This window comes from Tursiops truncatus, chromosome 2, assembly GCF_011762595.2.
Source record: "Tursiops truncatus isolate mTurTru1 chromosome 2, mTurTru1.mat.Y, whole genome shotgun sequence".
Taxonomy (NCBI): Eukaryota; Metazoa; Chordata; class Mammalia; order Artiodactyla; family Delphinidae; genus Tursiops; species Tursiops truncatus.
This window is the reverse complement of record NC_047035.1, coordinates 116,510,027-116,521,849: the sequence shown is the minus strand read 5'-3', so window position 1 is coordinate 116,521,849 and position 11,823 is coordinate 116,510,027. Positions and strand designations below refer to the sequence as shown.

General features: G+C 60.0%; 1 protein-coding gene across 2 annotated transcripts in view; it reads left to right on the top strand.

The window, feature by feature from the left end:
- CSPG4 (chondroitin sulfate proteoglycan 4) overlaps window positions 1-7,662 on the top strand; it is a 35,626-nt gene extending 27,964 nt beyond the window's left edge. For both annotated transcript variants that reach the window (XM_033852024.2, XM_033852025.2), the window contains exons 6-10: window positions 359-557; window positions 637-771; window positions 871-1,037; window positions 4,463-4,646; window positions 4,964-7,662. In XM_033852024.2, the coding sequence (XP_033707915.1) occupies window positions 359-557; window positions 637-771; window positions 871-1,037; window positions 4,463-4,646; window positions 4,964-6,792 (2,514 nt within the window). In that variant the 3' untranslated portion in view covers window positions 6,793-7,662. The remainder of the gene's footprint in view (window positions 1-358; window positions 558-636; window positions 772-870; window positions 1,038-4,462; window positions 4,647-4,963) is intronic.
- The last annotated feature ends 4,161 nt before the right edge of the window (window positions 7,663-11,823 follow it).

Sequence of the window (11,823 nt, the reverse complement as noted above, 5' to 3'; positions counted from 1 at the left end):
CCCTGCCCAGACTCACCATGGAGGGTCTGAAGGGAAACCCCTGCCCTGCCAGTGAGCCACACTGAGCAGCACTTTGGGTCAGGGTTGGGGATCTCTGGGGAGGGGGTGAGAGCTGGGGTCTTCTTGGGGTTCATGAGCTGGCCTTGACGGACAAGCAGGACTAGAGCAGATGGAGAGCAGGGAGCCTGGGCGTGGGAGCCCTGGGCCAACAGGGGAAGATGAATGAGGTGGAGGGCCCTTTGCGCAGGGGAGCCCAGATGGCAGTGTGGTTGGAGCCCTGATGGTGGCCCCAGGGCCAGGGAGGAAAGAAGTGGGTAAGCTTGGTGGGGGCAGAACCTTCGCACGCTTGTATCCCCAGATGTGGGAGGGGGCCACTGTGCCCATCCCTCCGGAGGCCCTTAGGGGCACAGACAGCGACTCAGGCCCCGAGGACCTGGTCTACACCCTTGAGGAGCCCAGCAACGGACAGGTGGTGCTGCGGACAGCGCCGGGCGCCGAGGTCCACAGCTTCACCCAGGCCCAGCTTGACGGCGGGCTCGTGCTGTTCTCACACAGAGGTGGGTGCCGAGAGGTGGGGGTGCCCCGAGGATGGGCGCCGGCGTGGGCCAGCGAGACCCAACTCCACGTTTGTCCTAGGAGCCCCAGACGGAGGCTTCCGCTTCATCCTATCTGATGGCGAGCATACTTCCACTGGACACTTCTTCCGGGTGACGGCCCAGAAGCAGCTGCTCCTCTCACTGGAGGGCAGCCGGACGCTGACCATCTGCCCAGGTGGGTGTGCCATGCCAGGGGCAGGCTGCCTCCCCAGCAGTCACAGGCCTTGCCCTGTCTCCTGGTCAGAGGCTGACCGTCCCCTTTTGCCTCTCGCAGGGTCCATCCAGCCACTCAGCAGCCAGAGCTTGAGAGCCAGTTCCAGCACAGGCATCGACCCCCACCACCTGTTCTACCGTGTGGTACGGGGGCCCCGGCTTGGCCGGCTATTCCACACCCAGCAGGGCAGCACCGGGGAGGCCCTGGAGAATTTCACTCAGGCAGAGGTAAGGACCACTCTCTACAGCCACCGCTTAGACTCCATCCAGCGTCAAGTGGCCCACTCTGCCCCTGGACACACGTGTAGACACGGGTACCAGCTCCAGCCTCGTTGGCAGCCACTCCCTGGGGCTGCCGTGGTCCAGGTTCTGCATGCCCCGCCCTCCAGGAGCTACCAGGCTGGTAGGGCAGGTGGGGCTTAGCGTTCCAGGGGGAGGAAGGAGGATGCGGGGAATCAGGGCTATAGGGTCCCAGGGCAGGGATCAGGTTCTGGGGCTTGGCTTCCAGAAGGAACTGCTGTTGGACCCTAGGGGGCTGGAAAAGGCACACTGCGTAGGGGACCCTAGACAATCCAGTGGCTGGTGAGGGGCAGTGTTTGGTCTGGAGGGAATAGAGTTTGAGATAAAGGCAGCTGTTGGGCTTGTGGGCAGAGGTGTGAGCCTGGGGCTCAGGTCAAGAGCCAGCCAGAAGCAGAGTGGGTCCTGAAAGCAGACGAGTGGACGGAAGCAGACGAGTAAGTCAAGCTGTGAGTGGAGCTGCCATCCATCCGTCGTGGCAGCTTCAGGACACAGCTATCCCAGAGCACAGCAGAGGCCACCAGCCGTGGGAAGAGGCAGACCTCTAGGCTGCCTCTGCTGGCATCACAGAGCTCTCTGTGCTAACTGCCAGTGGGGCCAGCAGCCGTCGCTTAAATTAAGGCCCCTTCTAAGTGCAGGAGGTACCAAGCATTCCAGGGCAGCCTTGGATCTCCCTGAAGGCGGAGTGCGGTGGAGGTGGTCTTTCAGGCATGGGGAAGGAAGTAACTTTAACGAGGGTGGGAAGATTTCTCAGGTCGCTGACATCAACATCCCCCAGGCCTGGGTTCTCTGTTCTCCCAGCTTCTGCCATGGCTCCCTTCCTGCCCCTCCCCACAATGAAATATTGAGCAGGCTGCAGCAGCTGTGCACCTGAATCCCTGGGAGGCTTTGTCATCGGATGCCCAGGAAGGGGGAGGGAACAGGATGAGCCCTTCAGGCCCCTCCCCCACCCTGCAGTGCTTCCCTCACACCCCAGCAATCTGAAGGACTGAATTGAATGGCCACCAGGGGGCCAGGCTGGCAGCGCCACCCAGGGAAGCTGGGAGGAGGCTTCGTGGCAGACACACCCTCCCCCCTTGGAGAAGTGGGCAGGGCAGGACTGGGTGGTATCTGACAGTGCCACTGTGCCACAATACTCTGAGCTGGGTAGGGCAGGGACCAGGTGTCCCCATTTTACAGATAAGGAAACTGAGGCTCACGAAGGTCAGGTGACTCTATTTAGAGCCCATGGCTAGTAAGAAGCAAAACCAGGGCTATGCCTTCGGACTGCTAGGCCAAGATTCTTTGACCAAAGGACACTACTGATTCCCAGAGGTCAGGGACCCCTCCCCACCTTGCCTGTGACTTACTTCATCCCCAGCCAGACACCTCCCACCCACAAGTAGCTCCTGTACGCAGGCATCCAGGCTGTCACCCCCACTCCTGAGGGTCTCCATTTCCTTCCTGCCCACCCGTCAGCCTGAGCCAGAGGTTACAGCTGGCAGTCCTCGCGGGCCACAGCTGGCCCACAGATGTGTTTTATTTGGCCTGCACATGCATTTAATATTTTAAAATTAGGGGAATCACACACACCCAAAAAAACCAAAACCCTGATTTCCGTTTCTTAAAAGGCCTGTGTTCCCTCTTCCGGCCATCAGCTGAAGAGCAGCTACCCCTCTGACTGGGCTCTGCTCCCCTTCTCGACCATGCGGGGCTCCCCACTTCACCACAACCCCGCTGCTCCTAGAATCTCCTGCACACCGTGACCCCAGTCGGCTTCCATCTCACTATTGCATAAGTCTTGTTTTTCTGAGAGAAGGAAAATAGTTCCCTGTGTCTCCTAAGAGGGGAAAACAGAAGATAAGCCAAGAGGACACACTGGGATTAGAAGGGGGAGGGAACGGATTTCTTGATGGAAGTGGAGACTATTCCTTGGTGTTTAACAGCGGAGGGCCCTAGAGAACAGTGGGTGTGGCTGGAGTGGAGTTGCCATGGGAGGAGTTGGAGGAGGTGAGGTCATGGGTAACGGGGTCACATGGGGTCTTTGAAGCCAAATGGTGGCGAGCCATTTCACTGTCTGAGCAAGAGAGACAGAACCTGACTTTCGTTTTTAAAGACTCACTCTGATTTTTGCATGAAGGACAAACTGTAGAGGGGGGTGGAGCAGGGGCCAAAGCCAGGACACAGTTAAGAGGCTCTTGTGGTAATCCAGACCAGAGATGATGGTGTGTGAGGGGAGGAGAGGAATCAGGGGTGACTCCAGGGTGTGGGGCCTGAGCCACTGGAAGAACAGAGCTGTGCCCTCTGGAGTGGGAAGGCTGGGAGAGGTGGGGCAGGTCAGGGATTGTCTGGGACATGCTGAGTTTGAGATGTCCCTCGGACATCCTCGAGGAGCTGCCCAGGAAGCAGGTGGCTACGAGCCTGGAGTTCAGGAGAGCACAGCCCGGGCTGGAGATACAAATAAGGGGGTCATCTCATGGCTGGCATTTGAGGACATGAGACCCACTAAGAGCACATGGGCAGTGCCTGTAGACAGAGTCTCAAGGCCAAGCCACAGACATTGCGGAGAAGGGGAGGGACCAGCCAGAGCATCTGTGAAGAAGCGACTAGTGAGGTTGGAGGAAAACCAAGGGAGCAGAACTTCCTGGAAGCCACCGGGTGGGCTGGGGGAAGGAATGCTCAATTGTGTCCAGTGCCTCTGAGAACCAGCCACCGGGTCCAGCAACACAGAGGCCGTCGTGCCCTTGGTGACAACAGGAGTGGAAACCTGGGTGGAGTGCACTCGAGACAGCACGGGGGAGAGTATAGACTATTCTTTTTGGATTTTTGCAGCAAAGAAGGGCAAAAGTGCGGGAGGTGGGACAGCAAATGTTGGTGTAAAAAGTGAAGTCGAGAAGTTTCTTCTTTACGGTGGGCGGATAGCATAGTTGCGTAAGGATGGGAATAATCCGTTTGGGGGGAAATGGATGCCATGGGAGAAAGACAGGAGTTGGTAGAAGCAGTGTCTTCACTAAGGAAGAGGGTAAGGGATTTCATGCAGAAGAGGAAAGGCCTGCTGTCGAGAGAAGCATGGATAGAGCATTGCTTTTCCGAGGGGCTCAGAGGTTTGAGGTGACTTGCCCAAGGTGGCAGAGCTGGGATTTGACACAGGCATCTGGCTCTAGAGCCTGGCTCTTCACTGTCACGTGACTGTTTTCTGGCGACCCACTGAGTTGGTGAGGGAGAGCATGGGCTACAGACATAGAGCGAGGCACAGTGGGGAGATCCTCCAGGGAGGCTGGGCTCCGAGGGGCTGCCAGGGAGACCCAAGTGCCCAGTGCTCCTGGGCACTATGGGCTGGACCTGCCTCTCGTCCCAGTAATGGGCTCTCCCCGCAGGTATATGCTGGGAATGTTCTGTATGAGCACGAGATGCCCCCCGAGCCCTTCTGGGAGGCCCATGACGCCCTGGAGCTCCAGCTGTCCTCACCACCTGCCCCTGACATGGCCGCCACCCTTGCTGTGACTGTGTCTTTTGAAGCTACCTGTCCCCAGCGCCCCAGCCGCCTCTGGAAGAACAAAGGTGAACAGCATGGTGGGATGGCAACGTTGGGGGGGCTGGACACTGGGAGAGGCCCAGATAGGAGGGGACACAAGGCCAAGGTCAGCAGCTCATGTCAACTCCCAGGACCTGGTAAATTATAGGGAGGGTGGGCAGGTGGGGAGGCTTTGAGGTCAGAAGGAGGGACACGATCCTGGTCCTCCTGGGACCCTGAGCCCCAACCTGGGGTACCTGGTCTGAGGAGGGAGGGACAAACCTGGCCTTGGGGACCCTAATCTGAGGGTCCATGGCTCTCCCCTCAGTGGACAGGACCTTCATAGCCTGTGTCCCACCCCCAGGTCTCTGGGTCTCGGAAGGCCAGCGGGCCGAAATCACCACAGCCGCCCTCGATGCCTCCAACTTCCTGGCCAGCGTTCCGGCCCCCCGGCGCTCGGAGCACGATGTGCTCTTCCAGGTCACACAGTTCCCCCAGCGGGGCCAGCTGTGGGTGTCCGAGGAGCCCCTCCACATCGGGCGGCCCCACTTCCTGCAGTCTGAGCTGGCCGCAGGACAGCTTGTATACTCCCACGGCGGCGGGGGCACCCAGCAGGACGGCTTCCACTTCCGTGCCCACCTCCAGGGGCCCGCGGGGGCCTCCGTGGCGGGACCCCAAACCTCAGAGGCTTTCGCCATCACGGTGCGGGATGTGAATGAGCGGCCGCCGCAGCCGCAGACCTCCATCCCGCTCCGGCTCACCCGGGGCTCCCGCAGCCCCGTCTCCCGGGCCCAGCTGAGCGTGGTGGACCCAGACTCGGCTCCGGGGGAGATCGAGTACCAGGTGCAGCGGGCCCCCCACAATGGCTTCCTGAGCCTGGCAGGGGCCAGCCCGGGGCCTGTGACCTGCTTCACTCAGGCCGACGTGGATGCAGGGCGGCTGGCCTTTGTGGCCAATGGGAGCAGCGTGGCGGGCATCTTCCAGCTGAGTGTGTCTGATGGGGCCAGCCCTCCCCTGCCCATGTCCCTGGCCGTGGACGTCTTGCCCTCGGCCATTGAGGTGCAGCTGCGGGCACCCCTAGAGGTGCCCCAAGCTTCAGGGCGCGCCTCCCTGAGCCGGCAGCAGCTCCGGGTAGTTTCCGATCGGGAGGAGGCAGACGCAGCCTACCGCCTCACCCAGGGGCCCCGGCATGGGCATCTCCTGGTGCACGGGCAGCCTGCCACAGCCTTCAGCCAGTTCCAGGTAGACCAGGGCGAAGTGGTCTTTGCTTTCACCAGCTTCTCCTCCTCTCACGACCAGTTCAGCATCCTGGCACTGGCCAGGGGTGCCAACGCATCCGCCACGGTGAATGTCACCGTGAGGGCTCTGCTGCATGTGTGGACAGGTGGGCCGTGGCCCCAGGGTGCCACCCTACGCCTGGACCCCACTGTCTTAGATGCGGGCGAGCTGGCCAACCGCACAGGCAGTGTGCCGCGTTTCCGGCTCCTGGCGGGACCCCGGCACGGCCGCGTGGTCCGCGTGCCCCGGACCAGGACAGAGCCCAGGGGCGGCCAGCTTGTGGAGCAGTTCACCCAGCAGGACCTTGAGGACGGGAGGCTGGGGCTGGAGGTGGGCAGGCCGGAGGGTAGCTCTCCTGGACCTGCCGGCGACAGTCTCACTCTGGAGCTGTGGGCCAGGGGTGTCCCTCCTGCCGTGGCCTCACTGGACTTTGCCACGGAGCCTTACAACGCAGCCCGGCCCTACAGAGTGGCCCTGCTCAGTCTGCCTGCTCGGACAGAAGCAGGGGAGCCAGGGAGCAGCGCCCCCACTGGTGAGCCAGGTCTGGCGGCCTCCAGCCCCACGCCCACCGCGGCCAGGGGGCGCTTCCTGGGCTTTCTCGAGGCCAACATGTTCAGCATCATCGTCCCTGTGTGCCTGGTCCTCCTGCTCCTGGCACTCATCGTGCCTCTGCTCTTCTACCTCCGCAAACGCAACAAGATGGGCAAGCACAACGTCCAGGTGCTGACTGCCAAGCCCCGAAATGGCCTGGCCGGCGACACGGAGACCTTCCGCAAGGTGGAGCCGGGCCAGGCCATCCCCCTCACAGCGGTGCCTGGCCAGGGGGCCCCGCCGGGGGGGCAGCCTGACCCGGAGCTGCTGCAGTTCTGCCGGACATCCAACCCTGCCCTCAAGAACGGCCAGTACTGGGTGTGAGGCCTGGCCTGGGCCCAGATGCTGATGGGGCCAGAGACAGGCTTGCTCAGGCCCCGGCCCCAGAGAGCCCTGGGGACACCAGGGGTGGAGGGTGCTGAGAGGAAGCCCCAGGGGTCCGGGACCAAGTGGAGTCAAGAGCTGCAACCTCCCCAGCTCACTCTGAGCCAGGAGAACTGCAAGGGGCCAAGGGCAGAGGCAGGCTTGGAGTCAGTCCCCTGCCCTGGAGCTAGTGTGGGCTGTCAAAACCAGAGCCACTTCCTAGATGGTCAGGACTCTGGGTCCTGGGTCTGTGACCTTGGGTAAGTCACACCTGACCCAGGCTGCTAAGAAGGCAAGGAGAAGAAAGGGAAGGGAGGGACAGATGGGGATTCCTGGCTTTTCCGCTCCAAGCCAGGCCTCCCCTCATCTCTGCCCCAGGACTGAGAGGAAAACTTTTTCCCTTGGTTTTTTAGGGAGATGGTATTTCCTGGAGCAGAGGGCAGGAGGAGAGAGTCCTCCCACTCTCTAGAAGGCATAAGCCAGTGGAGTAATGTATCCAGGGTGTAAGGTGGGGGGGTTGCTCTGGGATGGGTTTATTTAAGGGGCATTGCAAGGAAGCTATTTAGCGTGGTGCTGAGCTAGCCCAGACTGCTGGAGCCCCTGGGGTGAGGAATAGAGGAGGGTCTGAGGCCAGCTCATTCCCAGGGCCCCGCCTTGATGGGCTGATGGCTAGACAAGCATGGGTCTGTGGCCCCAGAGTGGGCTGGGCTGGGGAGCGGGCAGGGTCTCAGGCCATGGGCCCCCGCGGTGCCTGTGCTCCCCTGAGGACTGGGGCGGGTACTTGGGGACACTCGGCTCCATGGGGCCTGGATAAACGGTGCTTCTGGATAAGAGGTTCTGGACAGCCGTGTGTTGTTTGTCTGACCGTGCACTGGGCCCTTGGCCACACGAGCCTGCACTCCACCAGGGTAGGCCATCCCGCCAGACCTCAGCCACCAGGAGAGATGGGGCCCAAATTCCCACCTGTGGCCGCACCGCGCGGCTTGCAGGATCTCAGTTCCCTGACCAGGGATTGAACCCGGGCCACAGCAGTGAAAGCCTGGAATCCTAACCACTAGGCCACCAGGGTCTGTTCCTCTCTATTCATCTCTCAAGAGGTTGGAGCAGCAAAAATGAGGAGGGAGGGGGACTTGGGGATCCCAAGGCTGGGGGCAGAGGGGGACCACCAGAGGTGCCTTCCCTCAGCTCCCTGGAGATTTTCACAAGGCAGATTTCTGCTGGTCTTTACCCTTCCAACAAGAGGACCAGGAGTGCTGCTTCTCAAAGGCAGAGCAAGCAGCAAGGGTTCTGAAAAGTCAGCTGTCCCTGTACATGGCCCGAGCGTCCATCATGTGGTCAGCGATGGACCTGAAACACAGCATCCTCAGAAGGCCCTCGAGTTGCCGAGGAGCCACCACTCTCTGGTCCTTTCCCTCTAGAGGGTTTCCCAGGGTCATGGGCAATGGAGACAGATTCTGGGTCCCAGGGAATACCCCAAGCCCTGGAAGCAGGTTGACGTCCTCAGAAGAAAAGCAGCTGGAGAGCTATCTGTGCTCTGGGGGGAGGTGGGAGGGGGTGGCTGAGGCCTGAGCACAGCTGCATTGGGGGTAGAGAGCACCGGCCAGCTGAGCGGCATCACCTATCCCTTGTGCTCGACATCTGTAACACCTGAACCGAGAGTTAGGGCAAGGGAGAAGATTCCCTCTCCCCGTGGTGCTGCCCCTGGACCACCCCTCCCCACAATGCCTTTCGCATTTCAGCATCCAGCCTCCTAGAGCCTCCCCCACGCTCAGAAGTTTCGGGGAGGAAACCCAGAATCCTGGTAGATCCCTGCCGGAAGGGCCCCCAGAGAACCAAGAGGGGATTGAGAAAGAGGAGAAGAGGCTTGTCCAGAGTCTTACACAGCAAGGCACATAGAGTAGACCAGAGGCACAGCCAACTCCTGTTGCCACACCGAAAGCCTCCGCCTCGTGGAACGTGGCCAGGACCCATAAGTGGGGGGCTCTGCAGAGATCCCTCCATACCCAGAGCTCGCGATCCTGGCCCCAGCTTCCTTTACAAGCCTGGTCTCTCCAGCACACCCCAGGCCAGCCTCATCCAGAGGCCCTGCCCAGGGCATCTCTACGCCACACCCCACACTCTGCCCAGCTTCTCCCGGGAGCTCAAGGCTGCATCCTCAGGGCCCTGATATCTGGGGCCGGTCTCCACCCAGGGCGACGACCAGTTTCCCGGGGAGAGTAAGCCGAGAAGAGGGTGATAGACCTGCCAGGCAGGATCTGGCCTCAGCTCAGGTTTCTCCAGAGGCCTGATGACACCCTCTCTGTTCACATGGCCTGGCCTGGCCTGTCCCCGGTGACCTGGCACGGGCTGACACTGATCCGGCCCCCCTCAAGCCTGGGCTGGACAGTGGGCAGGACCTGGGAGAGAGTCTTTCACTGGGACACCAACCTCGGAACCCATTCTAAATGCGGGGCCTCAATTTATTAGGTAAATACCTTGCAGATTTCAGATATACACCCCAGGCTTAAGGAGGTTGCTACCCACCTTACAAAATAACTCACCATTCGTTCCTTTAAGGAGCTGGTTCCTCCCAGGCGCTGAGGATAGGAGCCAACCTATGCACAAGTGCTCAGGAATGTCCAGGAAACTCTGACCCTCTTACACACACACACACACACACACACTCACACACACACACACAATGTGCACTTGTGCTCACAGCTGTGCACTTACAGACCTTCAGAAACAACACAGAGATCAATACTTTCCTATGTCATTCATAGGCACACACACACAGGTGCACATACAAACTTCAGAGTTAAGTGCTCCTTGCCTATGGCCTTCCCACAGTCCCAGGAGCTGGTCACGTTGGGCCAAGGGCCAGGATGTCCTGCCCATCACCAGACCCAAGTTGACATCAGCAGAGCTGGGAAGTGACCCCACAGTAAGGAGGATGGTGAAGGGGGTGTGGGGAACAGAGTAGGGGTTGCCAGAGAAGCCCAGATTCCCAGGTCCCCAGCTTGGAAACCCTGCCCACCACCCTCAATGGTTTAGCCTCTTGGGTGCTAAAGGTGGGGTTCCTTCTGAGCCCCTCTCCTCATGCTACGAGCTGGCCCTTTAAGTGGAGTTGCTGTGGCAGCTGTGGAACCCATAGAGCTGGAACCATTGTCCTCCAATAGGAAGCAAGAGAAATGGTCCTCCTCCTCCTCCTCCTCCTACCCCCCGCCCCAACCAACCACTCCTGACCAGTGGGAACTGCCAGGGGTGCTAGCATCTTCCTCTGGGCCCTGAAGATTCCAGATTTTAAACGGATAGAGGTACCTGGGCAGCCCCCCCAGAATTCTCTCTTTGGGTCTCCTGTTCTCCTGGGTTTTGGGGGTTTTTTTGCTGTCAGTGGCTTTTATTGGAGTTGGGCACGGTTCCTGCCCTCATGGGGCTCACAGTCTGGTGGGAGGGACGGGTGTGCAGACAGGAAGTTATGACACAGGGCAGTTTGGCATGGCGCAAGCATGGGGCTCTGTGTGAGCAGCTGTCCCTACTCTTATCCAAGAGGAACACAGGGAGTTCATGCAGCGCTGTCAGTCATCTAACCACCATAACACAGCTGCCCTTCCTGAGGGCTCCTCCGGCCGGGCACCACACCTTTGGTCACTGGGTCCTGATGCTGCTGCCACTGGGTGTGTTAGGGGTATACATAGCATCCAGGCTATCCTCCGAGGGGTGCTGCAGCACCTGGGGTTGGCAGCAGTGGGGAGCTCATACTGCCCGGGGCCGAGGAGTCAGAGTTTGCAGAACTTGGAGGCCACGCTGCGCTCGCTGCAGAGATGGGGTACACGGATGATGTCACAAGTGAGGGAGCCCCGCAAGTGAGTGGAGCCAAGATGGAGGCCAGACGTGCTGGACCCCTCTCTCTACAGCCCCTGTCCCATCCCGGGTCCTCTCATAGTTAATGCCATCCCTGGGTAGTTACCGCTAGGATTAGTCAGGCATTTTTGGCAAGGGCATTTGGTGCCAAAAATGCTGTGGGAGATGCAGATAGAAATTTACCTGGCCCTTCCTGAAGAAGCCCAGACATGCCAATGAGTAACTACCACACCATGTATGCCCTAACCCAGCGGCATGAGCTCGCTGGTGCGGGGAAGCCCAGAGTAGGAGGGCAGCTGGCTCTGGCTGCTTCCTTCTCTCCTTACAGAGTGTCGGGCCTTTCCGTGGAAGGAGCAGCAGGGGCTAACGTCAAGCATGACCAACCTACCTCCTGCTCACATTTCTATTCTCAGTGCAATGAGGTACAGTATTTAACTGATAGCTGCTGTCCTCATAAAACATGCCAACTCCTCAGAGAGCCCCTTGTGGCCACCAGGATAACTGGTGGGTTGTGCTTCACATTTCAGATGTCCTAAGAGCCCCTAAAGACAGGAGCAGCCCTTGGTTACATCAACCAGTGGCCAAGAAGGAATTTTCTACCCAAACGCAGCCTCAGCTGGGAGCTGGAAGAGCTCCCCGGGTCCCCAACACGGCGACTGCCAGCTCTGGTAGCCCAGAGCCTAGATCTAAACCCAAGGCTTCCTTCTGATGCCTTGTAAGTTCACAGAGGGCTCAAGTGTCAGTCCTGAAGCCCAAATTAGACGGGTTGTCTAAGTCCTTGAAGCAGAGGAGGGTGAGGCCAGCAGCCAGGTCCGATCCAGTGGGGAGGGTCTGCAGGGAGTTGTCCACTCCCACCCTTACCTCCCAAAGACAGGTCCCTGGACAGTGCAGCAGCTCCCTGCACCCTGCCTTCTGCAATCCAGCTGGTCTTTCCCTCCCAGGCCCCTCCCTGCCTGCAGAGGGAGGGACTAAGGGAGGGGTCCAGCCAAGGTCACTAGTCAGTGCATTGGGTCTCCCCCAGGGCAGAGCAACAGCAGCAGAGGAGTGGAGAAGCTGCTGTCCGGCCCAGGCCTGATCAAGAAGGGAAGACGGGCCTCCCAGAGCTCTCTATCCTACAGAGGGTGGGGAGCAAGAAAGGCTGAACGGAGG